At 38.1% G+C, this 16,768-nt stretch overlaps 1 protein-coding gene across 1 annotated transcript in view; it reads right to left on the bottom strand.

Annotated features, from left to right (window-relative positions):
• Gyc32E (Guanylyl cyclase at 32E) overlaps positions 1-16,768 on the bottom strand; it is a 423,433-nt gene that overhangs the window by 50,141 nt on the left and 356,524 nt on the right. The window contains 4 exon segments of the mRNA XM_081732832.1: positions 87-227; positions 4,146-4,329; positions 9,448-9,636; positions 15,404-15,524. Of these exon segments, the coding sequence (XP_081588958.1) occupies positions 87-227; positions 4,146-4,329; positions 9,448-9,636; positions 15,404-15,524 (635 nt within the window).

Genomic DNA, 16,768 nt, shown 5'->3' with positions numbered 1-16,768 from the left:
TTTCCGATTCCGCGCGATCACTATAGCCCAAGAAATCTTTGCCATTCTGGGTGCAATAGGACATTTAGGAACAGAAAATTACTTACTTGGGTAGCATTCGATGTAACAAAGCGTCTGTCTTTTTCTTTTCTTCCGTGAGCTGATTGGTCCTCTCTTGAACAAGGCCTTCCAAGTTGTATGCGTATTTCTCCATAATAGCCAGCATATTGTCAAAGATATTTGGTTTCCTGTAACAGTACAAAAATACATGAACAGTCCTAGAATACCTAGGTAGTACAAAGAAACAAAACATAATCAAAACCAGTGCATGTCGAAGTTATGCGTGAACATACTTGCAATACACCTGTATAAATATTAACGAGTCGAACTGAAAACTTCTTCTTTTTTTTTTTAAGTCGGTTAGTAAAATAGGAGTTGGAAACATGTTTTATATACAATCTTTGTCCAGAAAATTAGATGAATGACGTCATACTGCTCACGGCCATGAGAATCCATCTCGCATCGGACAGATCAAAATATGTCTGAACAAGTTTCCGAGTGGCTGTGTTGTAAGTGTGCTGCTCGTGAGCAAACAGCACATTGCAAAGTGAAAGTATAGTGCGCGCAGTCGAAACCAAAAATGTATACCGAACTGGAGCAGCGAACGAATATCATGTTCTGTTTCAAACTAACAAAATCAGTTCCTGGTCAACAGGATAGTTGTGTCAATCACTCACCGTACTCCCCAGACTTCTCTCCTCCGAACTTTTTCTTGTTCTCCAAATTGAAATCAGCCCTGAAAGGCCAGAGATTTTCAGACATCCAAAGTAGTGTTACGACCCAGCTGAAGGCTATCCCTAAAGGCGAGTATACCTGGAGTTTCCAGGACTTGTACAGCCGTTTCCAGAAGTGGACAGAGGTTGTATAACAATGACTCAAACTTCACAGCACACAACCTGATGCAACATGTGTGATGATATATAATGTCCATGCAAAATATTTGGAACAATTGTAAAACTCAAATTGCCGTATAGTTTGATTACGGTATTTAAATTTAACATCTTCTTATGCTCATATACTGTATAGTGATATGAAAAATTAGACATGGGTAATAAATACTCAAAATATATGAAACAAATAGAGAATCCAAGGACGTGAGTATGAAGAAGAAAACTGAAATAAGGGAAGACTGCTGCACTATCTCTGAAATAAGGGAAGCACTGCGCACGACATTGAGCACGTCTGTACGTGTAATATATAAACATATCCTATTCTGGGGGGCATCGCCCCTCTTGGACCCACCTCTGGGTACAGCGATAGCTCGCTATAATGTTGTGCAAGTTTCCTTCTGATTACTTAAACCATTATGAAAAAAATCTGTGTAAATGTATATTTTGCATTACTCCCTCCACATGGTTATTGATCTTCCATCCTCTCTGTTTCCTGTGTTTGTGTGTGTCAGCAAGTAAAAATTTGGATTTCTTACTTTTCTCATCTCTATAGATTTGGAATTGTTTGGGAAATGCTACTATCAATATCAGATGTTCCCTTGATAACGTCGAGATAACTCTTTTTATCTTTGCTACGCCATATTCTGTTAAACTAATTCTTTGAATAGGAGTAACATTTGCTTTTCTTTTCCACTGTAGCGTAGCAAAATATCCCATCATAGCTGGGCAAGCTACCTCTGTGTAGAAATTACCAATGTTTCACTGGGTGTTAAAATTTGTCACGTTTCCGGAACCGATTGTTGAAATTCTCTCCTCCACCTCTAGTTCCAGTACGCACGAAATAAATTAGTCTGTAGTACTATTTATGAGAATCTAATAAATATTTTTATTTTTTTCAACTGTTAAAGAGACAAGAGATTCTACAGTTGAGGTAAGTGATAATTTCAGATTTCCTCTGGGGGATTTTGAATAAATGGGGGGAGGGTAAAATTAGTACTGCGAAAGTAAGCATGAGCAGCCAGCATGAGCATCGTCGAAGACAGGTCTTGGAGGAATTGTCCCTTCCTCCAAGCTATTCCATGAAATAATTACTGATTGAGCATAACGCTTTAATTTTCTGAGATTCTGCCGATGCGCAGATGGAGTTCGTGTCTATAACATGTGTTTAGGTTCCTGTCACAAACACAAATTTTGGGTTGGGCTGGCACAAACCAATATGAAATGGAACTTCTGATGTTTTTGTGTGTTTTGGCAACTGGTGGGCACAAAAACCGGTTTCGGTTTTCTCCAAAAACCAGTTCGGTTTTCCCCCGAAACAAGTTTCGGTTTTCTTCAAAACCTGTACAGTTTTCACTGAAACCGGTTATCAATTTTCTCCAAAACCGGTTTGGTTTTTCACCGGATCCGGTTTCGGTTTTCCTCAAAACCGGTTCTGGGGTTGTATTCCAAAGTTTGTTCTATTTCTGACCAGAATAGTATTTCGTTGTTCTCCGGCAACCGATTCCGTTTCCACAGAAATAATTTAATGTGTTTTCCAAAAGTTTTCATTGAAACCTGTTTCGGTGAAAACCTAACCGGTTTTGCCCATTCCTAGTTTTGGCATAATAATAATAATAATAATAATAGCAATAGTTTTATATATATATATATATATATATGTGTGTGTGTGTGTGTGTGTGTATGTATATATCAAGGGCTCGGGGCAACAAGTGGACAAGCCATACTTAGATATATATAGTGCTGCCATCGTGTCGGAATCTGACGAAATATATTTTAAAAAAATGTAGATACACGGTGTATACTTACAACACACCATTTAAACTAATAAAAGAATTTTCACAAAAGTGTGGCTTGTCCATTTGTTGCCCCGAGCCCTTGATATATATATATATGTATATATATATACAGTATAATCATATAATTAATAATATTAACATTAAACCAACGTAGTATACTAATCATTGAACCGGTTGATACATGATTTGAATGCAACACTGGAAATAACATTACATTTCCTTTGCTACAGCATAACATGGGAAAGTAATCGTTTAAATAGGAGTAAAATGGTCTTTTTTTCTACAATATAGCTTAGCAAAGTAAGTATTCAAATAGAAGTAACATTTTCCCCATTCTTTAGCATAGTCTGATAAATTATTTATTTGAATTAATTATTTGAATAGAGATGACACTGTTTATTCTTGTTACAGTATAGCCTGGTAAAGTAGCCAAGAATGGGCCAGAAAACTAGTCCATCGAGTACAAACATTATTTTTCCTTTGCTATAGTATAGACTCTCTTAAAGCACTCCTCTGAATAGAGATAACGTTTTCATTTTGGTGCAGTATAGCCTCACAAAGTATATGTGAGTATGTTAATACATACTTTGCCAAGCTACATGTATAATAGTACCTCCATAGCTTGACAAACTAATCCTTTGTTTAGAGGTAACATTATATTTCTACTACAATATAGTCTAACAAAGTAATTAATAGCAAAACATATCCTATAGGTTATTATTTCTTAGAAATATATGTTGAAAAATTAGTGCAAAATAATATTACTGTTTTTTTTAAATTAACGAAATATCGTGGAATCTGAGTAAAGTAATCCTGGTCTACGGTACCGTAGTACTTTTGGTGACAAAGTGATGATTAGTTCTAAAACGTAAGGACTAAGGAAACTACAAACGTTTACAAGTCTAGTGCTGATTAGTTCTGAAACGAGAATACAAGAAATCCACAAACACTTGCAAGCCTAGTGATGATTGGTTCTGAAACGTAAGGATAAAAGAAAACCACAAACACTTGCAAGCCTAGTGCTGATTAGTTCTGAAACGTAAGGACATAAGGAAACCACAAACGTGTTTAAAAGTCTAGTGCTAATTAGTTCTGAAACGTAAGGATACAAGAAAATCACAAACTCTTGCAAGCCTAGTGATGATTGGTTCTGAAACGTAAGGACATACGGAAATCACAAACACTTACAAGCATAGTGATGATTAGTACTGAAACGTAAGGAAATGAGGAAAACACGAACACTTCCAAACCTAGTGACAATTATTTCTGATACGTAAGGACATAAGGAAACCACAAACGTGTTTACAACTCGTGCTGCTTAGTTCTGAAACGTAAGAACAAATAGAAACGACAAACACTTATAATCCTAATGATGATTAGTTCTGAAACGTAAGGATACAAGAAAACCGCAAACACTTACAAGCCTGCTTGCATTTCCTTGAGTTTCACCCTGATGTATCGGAAATCTGGTCTCTGTTCCGGATCCTCGTCCCAACACGACTGCATACATTTTGCTACGTAATCAGGCAGCTCCACTCCTTCTAATGACGGCCGTAAGATCACGTTCCCGTACTCCTCTGGATTCCTCACTCTCTGTACTATATCTATGGTGATTAAAAAAAATAATACAAAATATGGTATACTTTTGGAATAAGTATTTATTTTATAAAACATACATCTGGTTGCAAACAATCATGCAATAAAATTGCTAATATTCAACATACTAGGGGTGTTTAATAAAGATTTCTTCTGACATATTTCTATGGGTTGAGAGCAATACAAATTGCATAGTTATTAGTCCTTTACGTAAGTCCACCTAGAGCCTCAAAGTTCTCTGATCACTTTATGTAACTGTTCTCAGCTTGTTGAACTCAGCAAGATGGAACCGAGGTCTTGGTGAACTTCAGGGATCAGCATACTATTTATATGTGGGAAATGATTATCTTCTATAAATGACTTTATGGAAGGGAAAAGGTGGATAACAATACTGGTGAAGACTTTCGTAATAATATATTTGTATTGCTATTTGCGTGACATAGAAATTGTGAAGATAAGTATTGTCTTACAACACATGGGGATACACTTGGAAACTACATCGTCCCTTCATTTTCTTACTTATTTTTGTAAAACAGGGAGAAGTCCGAATACGTTGGGTGTATTACTTCGAGAAATGAAAGGTATAGGACACAATCTAGTTTAAATTACTTATATCTTAACAAGCAAAATGTTCTGATGCAAAAAAAGCCTGAAATTTTCCTTCTTTAAACATATTCAGTATGCCAAAAGAAGTACGTATGCAAATTCTTGTAACTCGGTCGCAATTTGTTGTGATAGAAAAGTGCATTTAATCCATTCCTTTCAAACTAAGATTTCTGGTAAAAACGTAGATGCATGTAACTCAACCCCTAATTAAGGTAGAGAGACAAATTGCACCTCATTTTAAGTGCAACTGATATATCTTTCTTTAGGTATATGTCTAGTTTGATACAGTGCCGCATTTAGGTTTGATGAGTCCCTGAGTTATTGAAGATGGGGCTCCTATTACAAGCAGGGATCGTTTAATGGGGTCCCATTACAAGCAGGGTTGGGAAACGGCTCCATTACATGGGGGACTGGGTTACCGGGACCCCATCCCATCACAAGCGGGGCTGAGAAACAGGCTCCAATTACAAGTCAAGCTAGAAAACAGGGGCCCTATTCATTACGAACTAGTACATAATACAAAACACCGTTGTTGTTTATCGTATTTGTTTTTTTTATTATTATTTTGAAATTACATTACCGCCAGGGTTTTCTTTAATTTTTGGGGGTTTCCAAGGGAGTGAACCGTAAGCTATAGCTTGTTTAGTTTATACGTAAATCCGATAGTGAGTTTGAACACTCCCTATGAGAAGGCAATAACAAAGAGAGAAACTTTCGAAAAGTCCGATCAAAATTATTCTTTTCTGACTTTATTTGTTTATAACTTAGCAACATTGTCTGGTGAGTACATAAAAAAAAAAAAAGACATACTCTATTACATTTCTAATATAATGTGTGAATATCTTGTTCATTGCTTCAAGAGTACGCGAGGAAAATATGATCTCACTTGTAATAAGAAAGTATGTAGAAAATTTAATTTTGCAAAGTACAAGGTAATACGTATTCATTTATGTCTAATTCAAATTCTAATTGGAGTATACCTAATTTGAACAGCAGTTAAGTGTGATTTGTTCTTATCTATGCTATGCTTGAACACAACATACAGAAGAGAATGTTATTTTTTTTAAATGGGTATTTTGAAAAGTTTTTGAGAGATCCCCGTGTTTTTACTGATTCGTTTTTTTTTTTTTTTTACAAAGCAACACTGTGTGGAGCATGAAAGCTTAAAGCAAATAACCCTTGTCAACGCCCTTGTGCAATGGTTGAGGTCGAGGTCGAGGTTAAGGTTGACAGGTCATTAGGTACCTATAGATTGAAGTCGAGGGAAACTCGACAACAGAAGTTGAACTTTAATCAGTAACGTCATAGATGTACGAGGAGGTATCAAAAGGTTTCGAGACTACGGATTTTAGGATTTAGATTTCTGGGCTCTTGGCATCTATGTTTATGTTAGCCTGTCACGTTTGAGGGATGACATCCCTTAGTCAGCACACTATCTGGGGAAAGGGAACGAAGAAAGGAGTGGGGAAGGAAGGAAGCGTCCTGGGACCTACATGTTAGGTACCACCCCGGTGAATGAGGAAAACCTCATTCAGGATGACTGGCCTGAAAAAAGCTTTTTACACTTTTTCGACCGAGTACCCCCACCGGGAATTGAACTCGGGACATTTCGCACCGAAGGCGAGAGCGTTAGCTACTACGCTACGCGGTTCCACAGTTTCGAGACTAGTTCTGTAACACTCCAACATAATAGCGGAAGGTTACACACACAAGGACAGGGAGTACGGACTTTCATAAGTCAGTGTCCCAAGATACATTGTCGTGTGCACATCGGAATCTGTGCAGTTGGTGCTATTTTGACCACGTGCGTTACCACGCCTACGATTTTATCACTGACAGCAAGTTAGAACAACGAGCGAACATGAAATTCTGTATGAAATTGGTCAAATCTGCCACGGAGACGCTTGAGATTATAACCGCTACCAGGTTATAGAAGGACTTTTTGTGGACACTCTGTATATTTCGTAAAGACAGTGATCATTATTTTCAATTTGTACTTTACTCTGCAATGCACATAAGTTTTTTCTTTGGTGAGAATTGCTTCTTTCCCACACAATTGGACAAAGAAGTCTTTCATCGTTTTTTCATATATATATTTAAAACGTTGCTTTTGGTGAGAACATTTCAGCGAATGACTAACCATTTCAGTGTTTCTCCCTGACTTATTATATGCACAGTATATATTCTGCAGTTATTTGGAACTGAATTAAGTGCTTTCTTTAATCGCTTATGGAAACATTACAATAGATTAGAGAAATACGGGCTGACCAGATGTCCAGTAACCAAAGTGGCACTAACTGCGTTGTTTCGTGCTCGTTATCTGTACTTTCTCACGCCAAAGTTATCGCCGTGTCTAGTGCATTATGGGCAGTTGACTAAAATTAACATAAATTGTTTTCTATATTCTGTTTGTATGTGCATACAGGGGAGTTACCTGAGTGATTTTTGAAATGAACTGCCAACACTTTCAGTTGATCATTGCAACCCGTTCCTTGAGCTTGGGTGCTCAGGGAGTTTGACTCCAGGTTTGGAAGCCGTAACCACGCATATCGCGTCGAGCTTCAAATGTAACTTTTTGTTAAGGGGCACAAGCTATTAGCCGGTGAAGGACGTTTTATTACGGCTAGCCCCAACTAGTGAAGTCCCAGGTCCGCAGACCTTGTGCGTACATGTAAGTTATATACGCGCCCTCCAACATCAGCATTCTACTTTGGAGAATTTCTTGTTTAATTGCTGAAGATTCATCTTTACGCCGCAGGATTGTCGGCACAGCAATTGGATTCATCGTGGGACGATCCAGACAACTTTTCCCCAGTGCTAATTCCCCAAAAGTGTGTCAATGGTGTGAGAGAAGCATTTGTAGTGATATCTGAATTATAATCATATATATATATATATATATATAAAGGGCTATATTGCCCGAAAAGGGCAAAGCGTGATTTCAGCGACAAAAATTATTATACATATTCAGTGTTCAGTGTTGTGTCCATTCCTCTTCGCTATTTTTTTTATATACAATAGTGTTCTAATAAATAAGTATGGTGTTATTTAATCCAGTGTGTTTTCGTTGTTTGTATGAGTGATGTTTGTGTGCGTTATGGTCTGAATGACCGTCTGATCGTCCGTGAGGTTTTCGAGACGAGACACCCGAACCTCTCGACGCCTAATGCTCATCTCATTACTGAGACCGTCGAGCGATTTGGGAACAGTTTGTAACTTTTCTTGGAGAGGTCCTTCATCGTCGTGTCCAGGTAAGTTCCAGTCTCAGGAGAATACTCATTGGTAGGACACGAACCACGAACAGCGACCGGAACTCAGGGCGGTTACAAATAAATGGCTGCCCGAACAGTGACTCGAACTCCTGCCGGTTACAAGATAATTCAGTAAATTACGGCAATGTTACAGTGAGTCGTTCGAGGTGTTTTTGAGTGACATACGCACTTCAAGAGAGAGAGAGAGAGAGAAAAAACATCACTGAAAAAAGACGATAGATCACGACGACCTTCAACCAGAACAATACCCGAAAATATTGTAACCATTTGGCAATTTGTGCATGAGGATCATCGGTTAACAATCCACAGCATTGCTGTCATTGTCGGTGTGTCATACGGAACAGTGCAGGCAATCCTCACGTGGAATTTGAACATGCACCGTGTTGCTACCAAGTTCGTTCCTAGGCTGCTGACCCAGGAGCAGAAGGAACATCGCGTCGAAGTCTCGCAAGAAATCCGTCAGCATGCTGTAAATGACCCGTCCTTCATGTCGAGGATCTTTACCGGTGACAAAACTTTGGTGTACGGGTACGACCTTGAGACAAAGCAATAGTCTTCACAGTGGAAGAACCTATCATCTCCACGACCAGAGAAGGCTATACAGGTCAGTAGTGCATGCACGTCGTTTTTTTAGACATTTGTGGCATCACGAATTCCTCCCCAGATACCTACCATCAATAGTGAGCTCTACTGCAAAGTTTTAAGGTGTCTGAAAGAGGACATTCGGCGAAAGCGACCAAGTCTGTGGCGCGTGAAACAGTGGTTGCTCCACGATGACAATGAACCCTGTCACCGTGCTCCCCTCATACGTGGGTTCCTTACCAGAAACAAGATGATTGCACATTCGCACCCACCCTAGAAGCCAGATTTGGTATCTGTAGACTTTGCCAGCTTCCCGAAACTGAAGATCAAGCTCAAAGGTCGCCGTTTGGACACCATTGCAGGGTTTCAATGCGAATCGCAGAAGATGCTTGACCTGCTCCAGCAATGACAGAAACGCTGGGAGCGCATTATTGCTGTACAAGGTGACTATTTTGAAGATGATGGTGTGTAAACATATATAAATAAAGTACTTTCTTCTAAACAGAACGTATTGAAATTTTTTTGATACGGTCTCGTGTATACATTTTAATTAATAGTATAATATGCTAATGGAAAACGTGAAATGTATATCGAAGGGTCTTGCTCCGTCGAAGCAAAACCTGAAATGATGGTACAGACTTTAATTTGACAAAAAGAAAGTGTTACCTTTGTTAGAGAGTAAAGTTCTTCCCCATGGCCCTGAACGAGTGACAATCTCATAGAGGACTATTCCAAAGGAGTACACATCTCCCTTCTGAGTTCCTCTGCTGGGGGGATTAGGATCTCGGAGGAGTTCAGGAGCTCTCCACAGAAGACGTCTGAGGGCTTTCGCAGGATCCGGTTCTTCTTGACCAACTGAAACATTTAATCATTTACAAAATATTAATCTCAGAAAAAAAGTAAACAATAATGCTCCTGAATTATATATTCTTCATTTAGCGACAAAGATATATGCTTGTTTTGTACTCCTATCCTACAGTATTAATGCGCTAATACCCAAAGATGAGACCAATACAAATCTACACATCTAATGAAACTCAACAAATGATACGGATGAAAGTAAAACCAACGGTATCATCTAACCATATGACTGATCATACTTCTTAATGAGCTGTAATACTAGGGAGTTCATCTTAATATTATAATAGATTAAACAGTACAGGAATACCTTGCATAATGCTGTTAATTGCTTCCCAGAAACATCCACGCTACGGAAAACAGCGTTGTTCGAAACCTATTTTGTCAATTCGTTTAAGTTCAATTTGTTCATCATAAGAATTTAGGATAATAAGCTTGAAAATGAGTTGAGTTGATTTTAGTTTAGCGTCCCTTACAGCAGCGAGGCTATATGAGACGTGGACCTACTGATTAACATGGAATCCTAACCGCATGAGCTCGAAAATGAAAATATATACAGTATGGACCACTATAAGGTTTACCATTATAAACTTTTATAACTGTATGTAGGAAATACCTGCAGTTATGATACACAACTCGCTGAATACATAACTTTTTTTGTGTATTTACGAAAAACGTAGTCAAAATGGACACCACGTTCGTGCAAATACACTCGCATATTGATTGCAGCATTCCTGATGGTAATCTATAAGTCTCGATTATGATGTCGTTCATGGCTTCCGTTATCTATGTCTTCGGTTCCTCGATACATGGTGCTTGCACCTGCACTATTTTCTCCCAAAGAAAACCAGAAATAAAAATCGTTGTGTGTAAGGCCAAGTGACCTTGGTGGCCAAGAAAAATACCCACCCTTGTGCTCAATTAGACCACCACGGAAATGAGAGCAATAGAAATTCCTGCCCTATGTGTCGTGACTGCCATCTTGTTGGAACCACAAATTTACTGTGCTTGTTTTTAGTGTGAATATAAGGGATTTCCAAGCACCTCAAACTATCGTTTGGAATTCACTCAAGTGTTATTGTCTTCAGCGGTCTTCAAAAATGTAGGGCTCAACGATAAAGTTTCCCACGGTGCCACATCATATAATGACCTTAACTCTTTGCGGCACGGAGTTTCGCAAAGGTTATGTAAAAGGTGGCATAACATAAGTACCACCGTGCTTCAAAGAATTAAGAGAGGTCGGTGAGACTCCACTTCTTCATCAAGTTCAAAATTGTTGGCTAGGAGGATGCATCTCTGCAGTTAAAATGTTACCTAATCTTTCTTTCTACGGTTATGACAATTTAGTTTTAATATACTTGTTCATAACGAAAGTACGCTGCCCTCAATGTTCAACGTCGCCATCTTACTGTCGCTTCTGTAATGCCTGGGTGTATTGGTTGATAACCAAAACAAAAAGTTTTGTGTTGGTAAATTGGATGAGCCATGTATATACATGTTTACGGTACGGAGTTATTAACAGTACGGTTTCCAACACGATAAACCATTTTGTGGTCCACTGTACGTACAGGGTTGGCCTAAATGATTCATCAGATCTCAAAGCACTGCTTATTCACAAGTATACGACATACAAAGACGGGTTATACATGGAAAGATAGATAACCTATCAAGTGCCTAATATATTCTACCAAACTGTTCAATGTCTGCGTCCTTGGTCACCTGGCACATCCAAACGATAATTCAGTTCTGTTTATACGTTTAATAGCATGTTCTCGCCAATGACCATCACAGCAGCAGTGATGCGTTCCTGCAACTCTTACAGCTTTGTTGGCAGTGGGCTACATAAACTTTGTCCTTAACATAATCCAACAGGAAAAAATCACATCGTATACCGGTACTTGTAAATAAACAGTGCTTTCAAACCCGATGAATCATTTAGGCTAAACCTGTACAATTTCATAAACTAAATAATATAGGCAATCTGTTTAAACATATAAGTCGTAGAAAAACAAACAAAAAATGTATTTCTTCAATTGTAAGAGGAAAATGAAATCTTTCAGTTTCACATCCTATGATTATGTCCTGTAGGCTAAAGGAAACGTATGGCGAATGAAGGTAAACAGCTATGCGATGAACTGACAGAATAAGAATGAGAAAGAAAATGGGAGAACCCCGGGAAAACTCATGCATATGATGATGTTTATCTTAACTCATATTGCATGAGATCAAACCAAAGACCCCTCTCACTGGAGGTGAACACTGCAGCATATTTTCTTCTTACAAAGAAAAACTTTCTGAGCCTTGTACAGAGTAGTCTCTTAACGTTGTGTTAACAGCTTGGGACCGTATATTCCATAACCTGACCGAACAGAAGTAGAAATCGCTATAAAGAAATTAAAGAAACACAAATCTCCGGGTGTAGATGAAATTCGGGCTGAGTTAATTTTAGCTGAAGGCAAAGAATTGTGGAACAAGATACACAAACTCATTCTTCTTATTTGGAACAAGAAAGAATTGCCACAACGGTGGAAAGAATCAATCATTGTTCCAATTCACAACAAAGGCGACAAAACTGACTGCAATAATTATCGAGGTATTTCTCTTCTGTCAACATCCTATAAAATCCTTTCAAATATTCTATTAGCAAGACTGACCCCATACGCATATGAAATTATTGGAGATTATCAGTGCGGATTTAGATGAAATCGATCAACTTATCGACCAAATATTTACCATTCGCCAAATACTCGAAAAGAAGTGGAAATACAATACCCCGGTACATCAACTATTTATTGATTTTAGAAAGGCTTACGACTCGGTTAGGAGAGAAACATTGTACAAAGTTCTTACAGAATTTGGAATACCGAAAAAGGTAATTAGATTAATTAAGGTATGTTTAAATGAGTCCCAAAGTAAAGTCCGGGTAGGAAAATTTTTGTCCACAAGCTTTCTCGTCGAGAATAGCCTGAAACAAGGAGATGCGTTGTCGCCATTATTGTTCAACTTTGTCCTAGAATACGCTATAAGGAAAATCAAAGATAGGAACCAGGGTCTAGAGTTGAACGGAGTTCTCCAGGTTATGACGTATGGTGATGATGTAAATTTAATAGGGGATGATAGGAGAACAATAGAAAGAAATGCAGAGGTCAGAAAACTAAATACATGGAAGTTCGTCGGGACCGTAATACTGCAAATTATGAATGCGTTAAAATATTATGAAAATCATATTGACGAAGAAATTAAATGTCGACTAAAAGCAGAGAATTCGTGTTATCATTCAGTTCAAAGTCACTTGTCGTCGCAAATCCTATCGAGGAATTTGAAGGTTAAAATATATAAAACGATAATCGTGCCTGTTGTTCTGTATCGTTGCGAAACATGGTCGCTTACTCTGATGGAAGAACATAGAATGAAAGTATTTGAGAACAGGATACTGAGACGAATACCTTAACAGCACAATTACATAGCAGGCATATGCCTATCATGTTCCCTCAGGTACATGGGAATGTTCCCAGTATGTGCCTTATGTATCTATGAGAGAGAAATCACATGGATGACAAGTGATAGTCACAGTCTATGTCCGCCCCTATGCACATGCCTGACATGTACCTGGGGAACTTACCTAGTATGGTCTTCTCCATACCGTAAGCGAAAATTATTCCCCTAAAATATGTTAAATTACCTTTATGCGTACTTTGTTTAAATTTAGGTGAGTCTAATAAACACTTTAAAAAGTAATAAAAAAACAAGCACCCGGCTGTGGGCGCAAACCATCAACCCTTTGATTAATAGGCGCGTGCTCTTCGACTTGGCCACGGAGGCGATGAAGAAAACATCGCTTGTAGGGGGATAAATTCTTGGTGTCTTTTTAATGTGGCTAATCAGAGTGCTCTTGTAACCCTGTATATTCGACGATAACTATTTGGGATCAGATAAAATCCGCTCGCCATGTAATTTTATAACAAAATGATGCGCGTCTCTTTACTTTATTTCATATTTCTTCCATATTCACTTTCAAATGTTCGCGACAGTTGGCATCTAAAAAATACAATTCTTTATATTTTGGCACATGAATACCATATGTACCAAGTGCCGAGTACCTAAAAAGTAGCTGCAATACCTAAATGGCACATGCCTCGCACATCTTGTGCTGTTAGGGTATTCTGCCCCAAGAGGAACGGAAATGGGGAATGGCGGAAACTTCATAACTAGGAACTAGATAATTTATACGGTTTACCAAACATTGTTAGGGTCATCAAGTCTAGTAAGCTTAGGTGGGCAGGTCACGTAGCTAGGATGAAAGAAAATAGAAACACGTTCAAAGTCTTGACTGAAAGATCAACCGAAAAACGAGCATTAGGAAGACCTAGGCGCAGATGGGAGGACAATATTAAGTTGGATGTCGCAGAAATAGGAATCCAAAGTAGAAACTGGATGCAGTTAGCTAAGGATACAAGTCAGTGGAGAGCTTTTGTGAAGGCGGCATTGAACCTCCGACTTCCATACGCTATAGAGTTAGTTAGTTATTAAGATCTTGACTAACAACTGATGCTAACTTCCGTATTTAGTAACACGTAAGTGAAGTTATCAACGATTTATATCGAAGAACGACAGACACGACTTCTCTGCAAAAGAAGATCAGCTACGTCCTTTTCATAGGGTTGTCCTTCGGGGAAATCGTGGCTGGCCTTCCTCGCAATCGTTATTAACTTCACTTACGTCTTACTAAATATGGAAGTTAGCATGAGGTGTTAGTTAAGCTCTTAATACAACTTTGAAAACGACTGTGAAAGAGGGCCTCCTTAATCTTCCTATTTATTTTTTAGACTTTTCAGTATTATCGGAATCCAAAGGGATACAAACATAAAAACAATAAGGACAATTAGAATTCCGACCACGGTCCTCAGGGGAAGTCGAACCCTCCGCATCTAATGGATTTCGCCTAACTAAATTACGAGACTACACCACACCACACCGTCTACCGTGGCCCCATTCTTCAATTGCAGTTAATGTCCTCATATCCAAAGGCAACACTTGACTAGACGTACACAGTGTTTCCATACATATATACATGCGTTGTTTACTGTTTTTTTCTCATTATTTGGTTAGTAGGATCACGAAAGTGGGAATTATGATATTGTGATGTTTGTACGTCCGTCCGTTGCTTCACATGACAACTTTTTAACAGAAAATGATTTAAAAAAATCATTTTCAGCAATAGATAGCTATAGCAATTATCTCGGCCAAATTTGTGAATAGAATCAATCCGTTTCCAGATTAACGAGTAACAGAGACTTACGTCTCTCTGGTAATCCACATAATAACTTTTAAAGGATAGCAAATTTTTGCATTATATTTCTAGCAATTGGTAGCTAGATCTATTATCTCAACCGAGTTCGTTAATGGACTCAATCTGTTAACATCTTAACAGGTAACGGCGACTTTAACGGTATATATTTCCCATTTTCTAGTATTGAAACAAAGGTAGTTGATGTTACATATTTCGCCGTTAGATCGCATCAGACATCATCAGTTCACACCTACGGGGTGAAATTGAGATTTCTACTCTGATCCTCGTATTTAAAAAAAAAATGAACTGCCAAACTTATTGCTACAACAATAAAAGCTTTGTTGAGCAAACACTGCGATCTGTAAGGAATTTCTGTATTGACGCTGGTCTACTTGCTCACCTAGCTGTATTTGGGTAAGTACTGTGAAACTTGGTTTCAGGTAGAACAATCAGAACAGATACGATGGTACTAACCTTTAAATTCGTGAAGGCCAAAATCTGTTATTTGGAGAACCCATCTGCTGTCCACAAGGCAGTTACTTGATCTTAGGTTGCCATGTGAAATAATCTCACTGTCATGGAGGTAAATCATTCCCTGTAACAACAAAAATAGCACTGGTTACTGATTTCGAAATATCTAATAAGGCGAAATTAACAATAATAAGCAAGTTCTGTTTCATATTTTGAAGCTAGACAATTCAATAATAATCAAGCCGGTAGTAGTAGGTCTATTCTGTATCACTTCCAGTCGAAGGATAAATTCGGAGATAGGATTTGTTCTTGGAATACTGAATCCATACCAGATACTTTTTGTCAGAATCTGTTCTTGGGATACTGAATCCATACCAGATACTTTTCGACAGAATCTGTTCTTAGGATACTGAATCCATACCAGATATTTTTTGTCAGAATCTGTTCTTGGGATACTAAATCCATACCATACACTTTTTGTCAGAATCTGTTCTTGGGATACTGAATCCATACCAGATACTTTTTGTCAGAATCTATTCTTGGGATACTGAATCCATACCATACACTTTTCGTCAGAAACTGTTCTTGGGATTCTGAATCCATACAAGATACTTATCAGAATCTGTTCTTGGGATACTGAATCCAAACCAGATACTTTTTGTCAGAATCTGTTCTTGGGATACTGAATCCATACCAGATACTTTTCGTCAGAATCTGTCCTTGGGATACTGAATCCAAACCAGGTACTTTTCGTCAGAATCTGATCTTGGGATACTGAATACATACCAGATACTTTTTGTCAGAATCTGTTCTTGGGATACTGAATACATACCAGATACTTTTTGTCAGAATCTGTTCTTGGGATACTGAATACATACCAGATACTTTTTGTCAGGATCTGTTTTTGGGATACTGAATCCATACCAAATACTTTTCGTCAGAATCTGATCTTGGGATACTGAATACATACCAGATACTTTTTGTCAGAATCTGTTTTGGGATACTGAATCCATACCAGATACTTTTTGTCAGAATCTGTTTTGGGATACTGAATCCATACCAAATACTTTTTTGTCAGAATCTGTTCTTGAGATACTGAATCCATACCAGATACTTTTTGTCAGAATCTGTTCTTGAGATACTGAATCCATACCAGAAACTTTTTGTCAGAATCTGTTCTTGGGATACTGAATCCATACCGGATACTTTTTGTCAGAATCTGTTCTTGGGATACTGAATCCATACCAGATACTTTTTGTCAGAATCTATTCTTGGGATACTGAATCCATGCCAGAAACATTTTCCCGCCCTTTCTTTTGATTTAAGCAGACTGGATCGCTCTATGAATATTATTATTCTATGTTGAAC

The sequence above is a fragment of the Thermobia domestica genome, chromosome 11, assembly GCF_964235325.1.
Source record: "Thermobia domestica chromosome 11, izTheDome1.hap1.1, whole genome shotgun sequence".
Taxonomy (NCBI): Eukaryota; Metazoa; Arthropoda; class Insecta; order Zygentoma; family Lepismatidae; genus Thermobia; species Thermobia domestica.
This window is presented reverse-complemented; position numbering and strand designations above follow the sequence as displayed.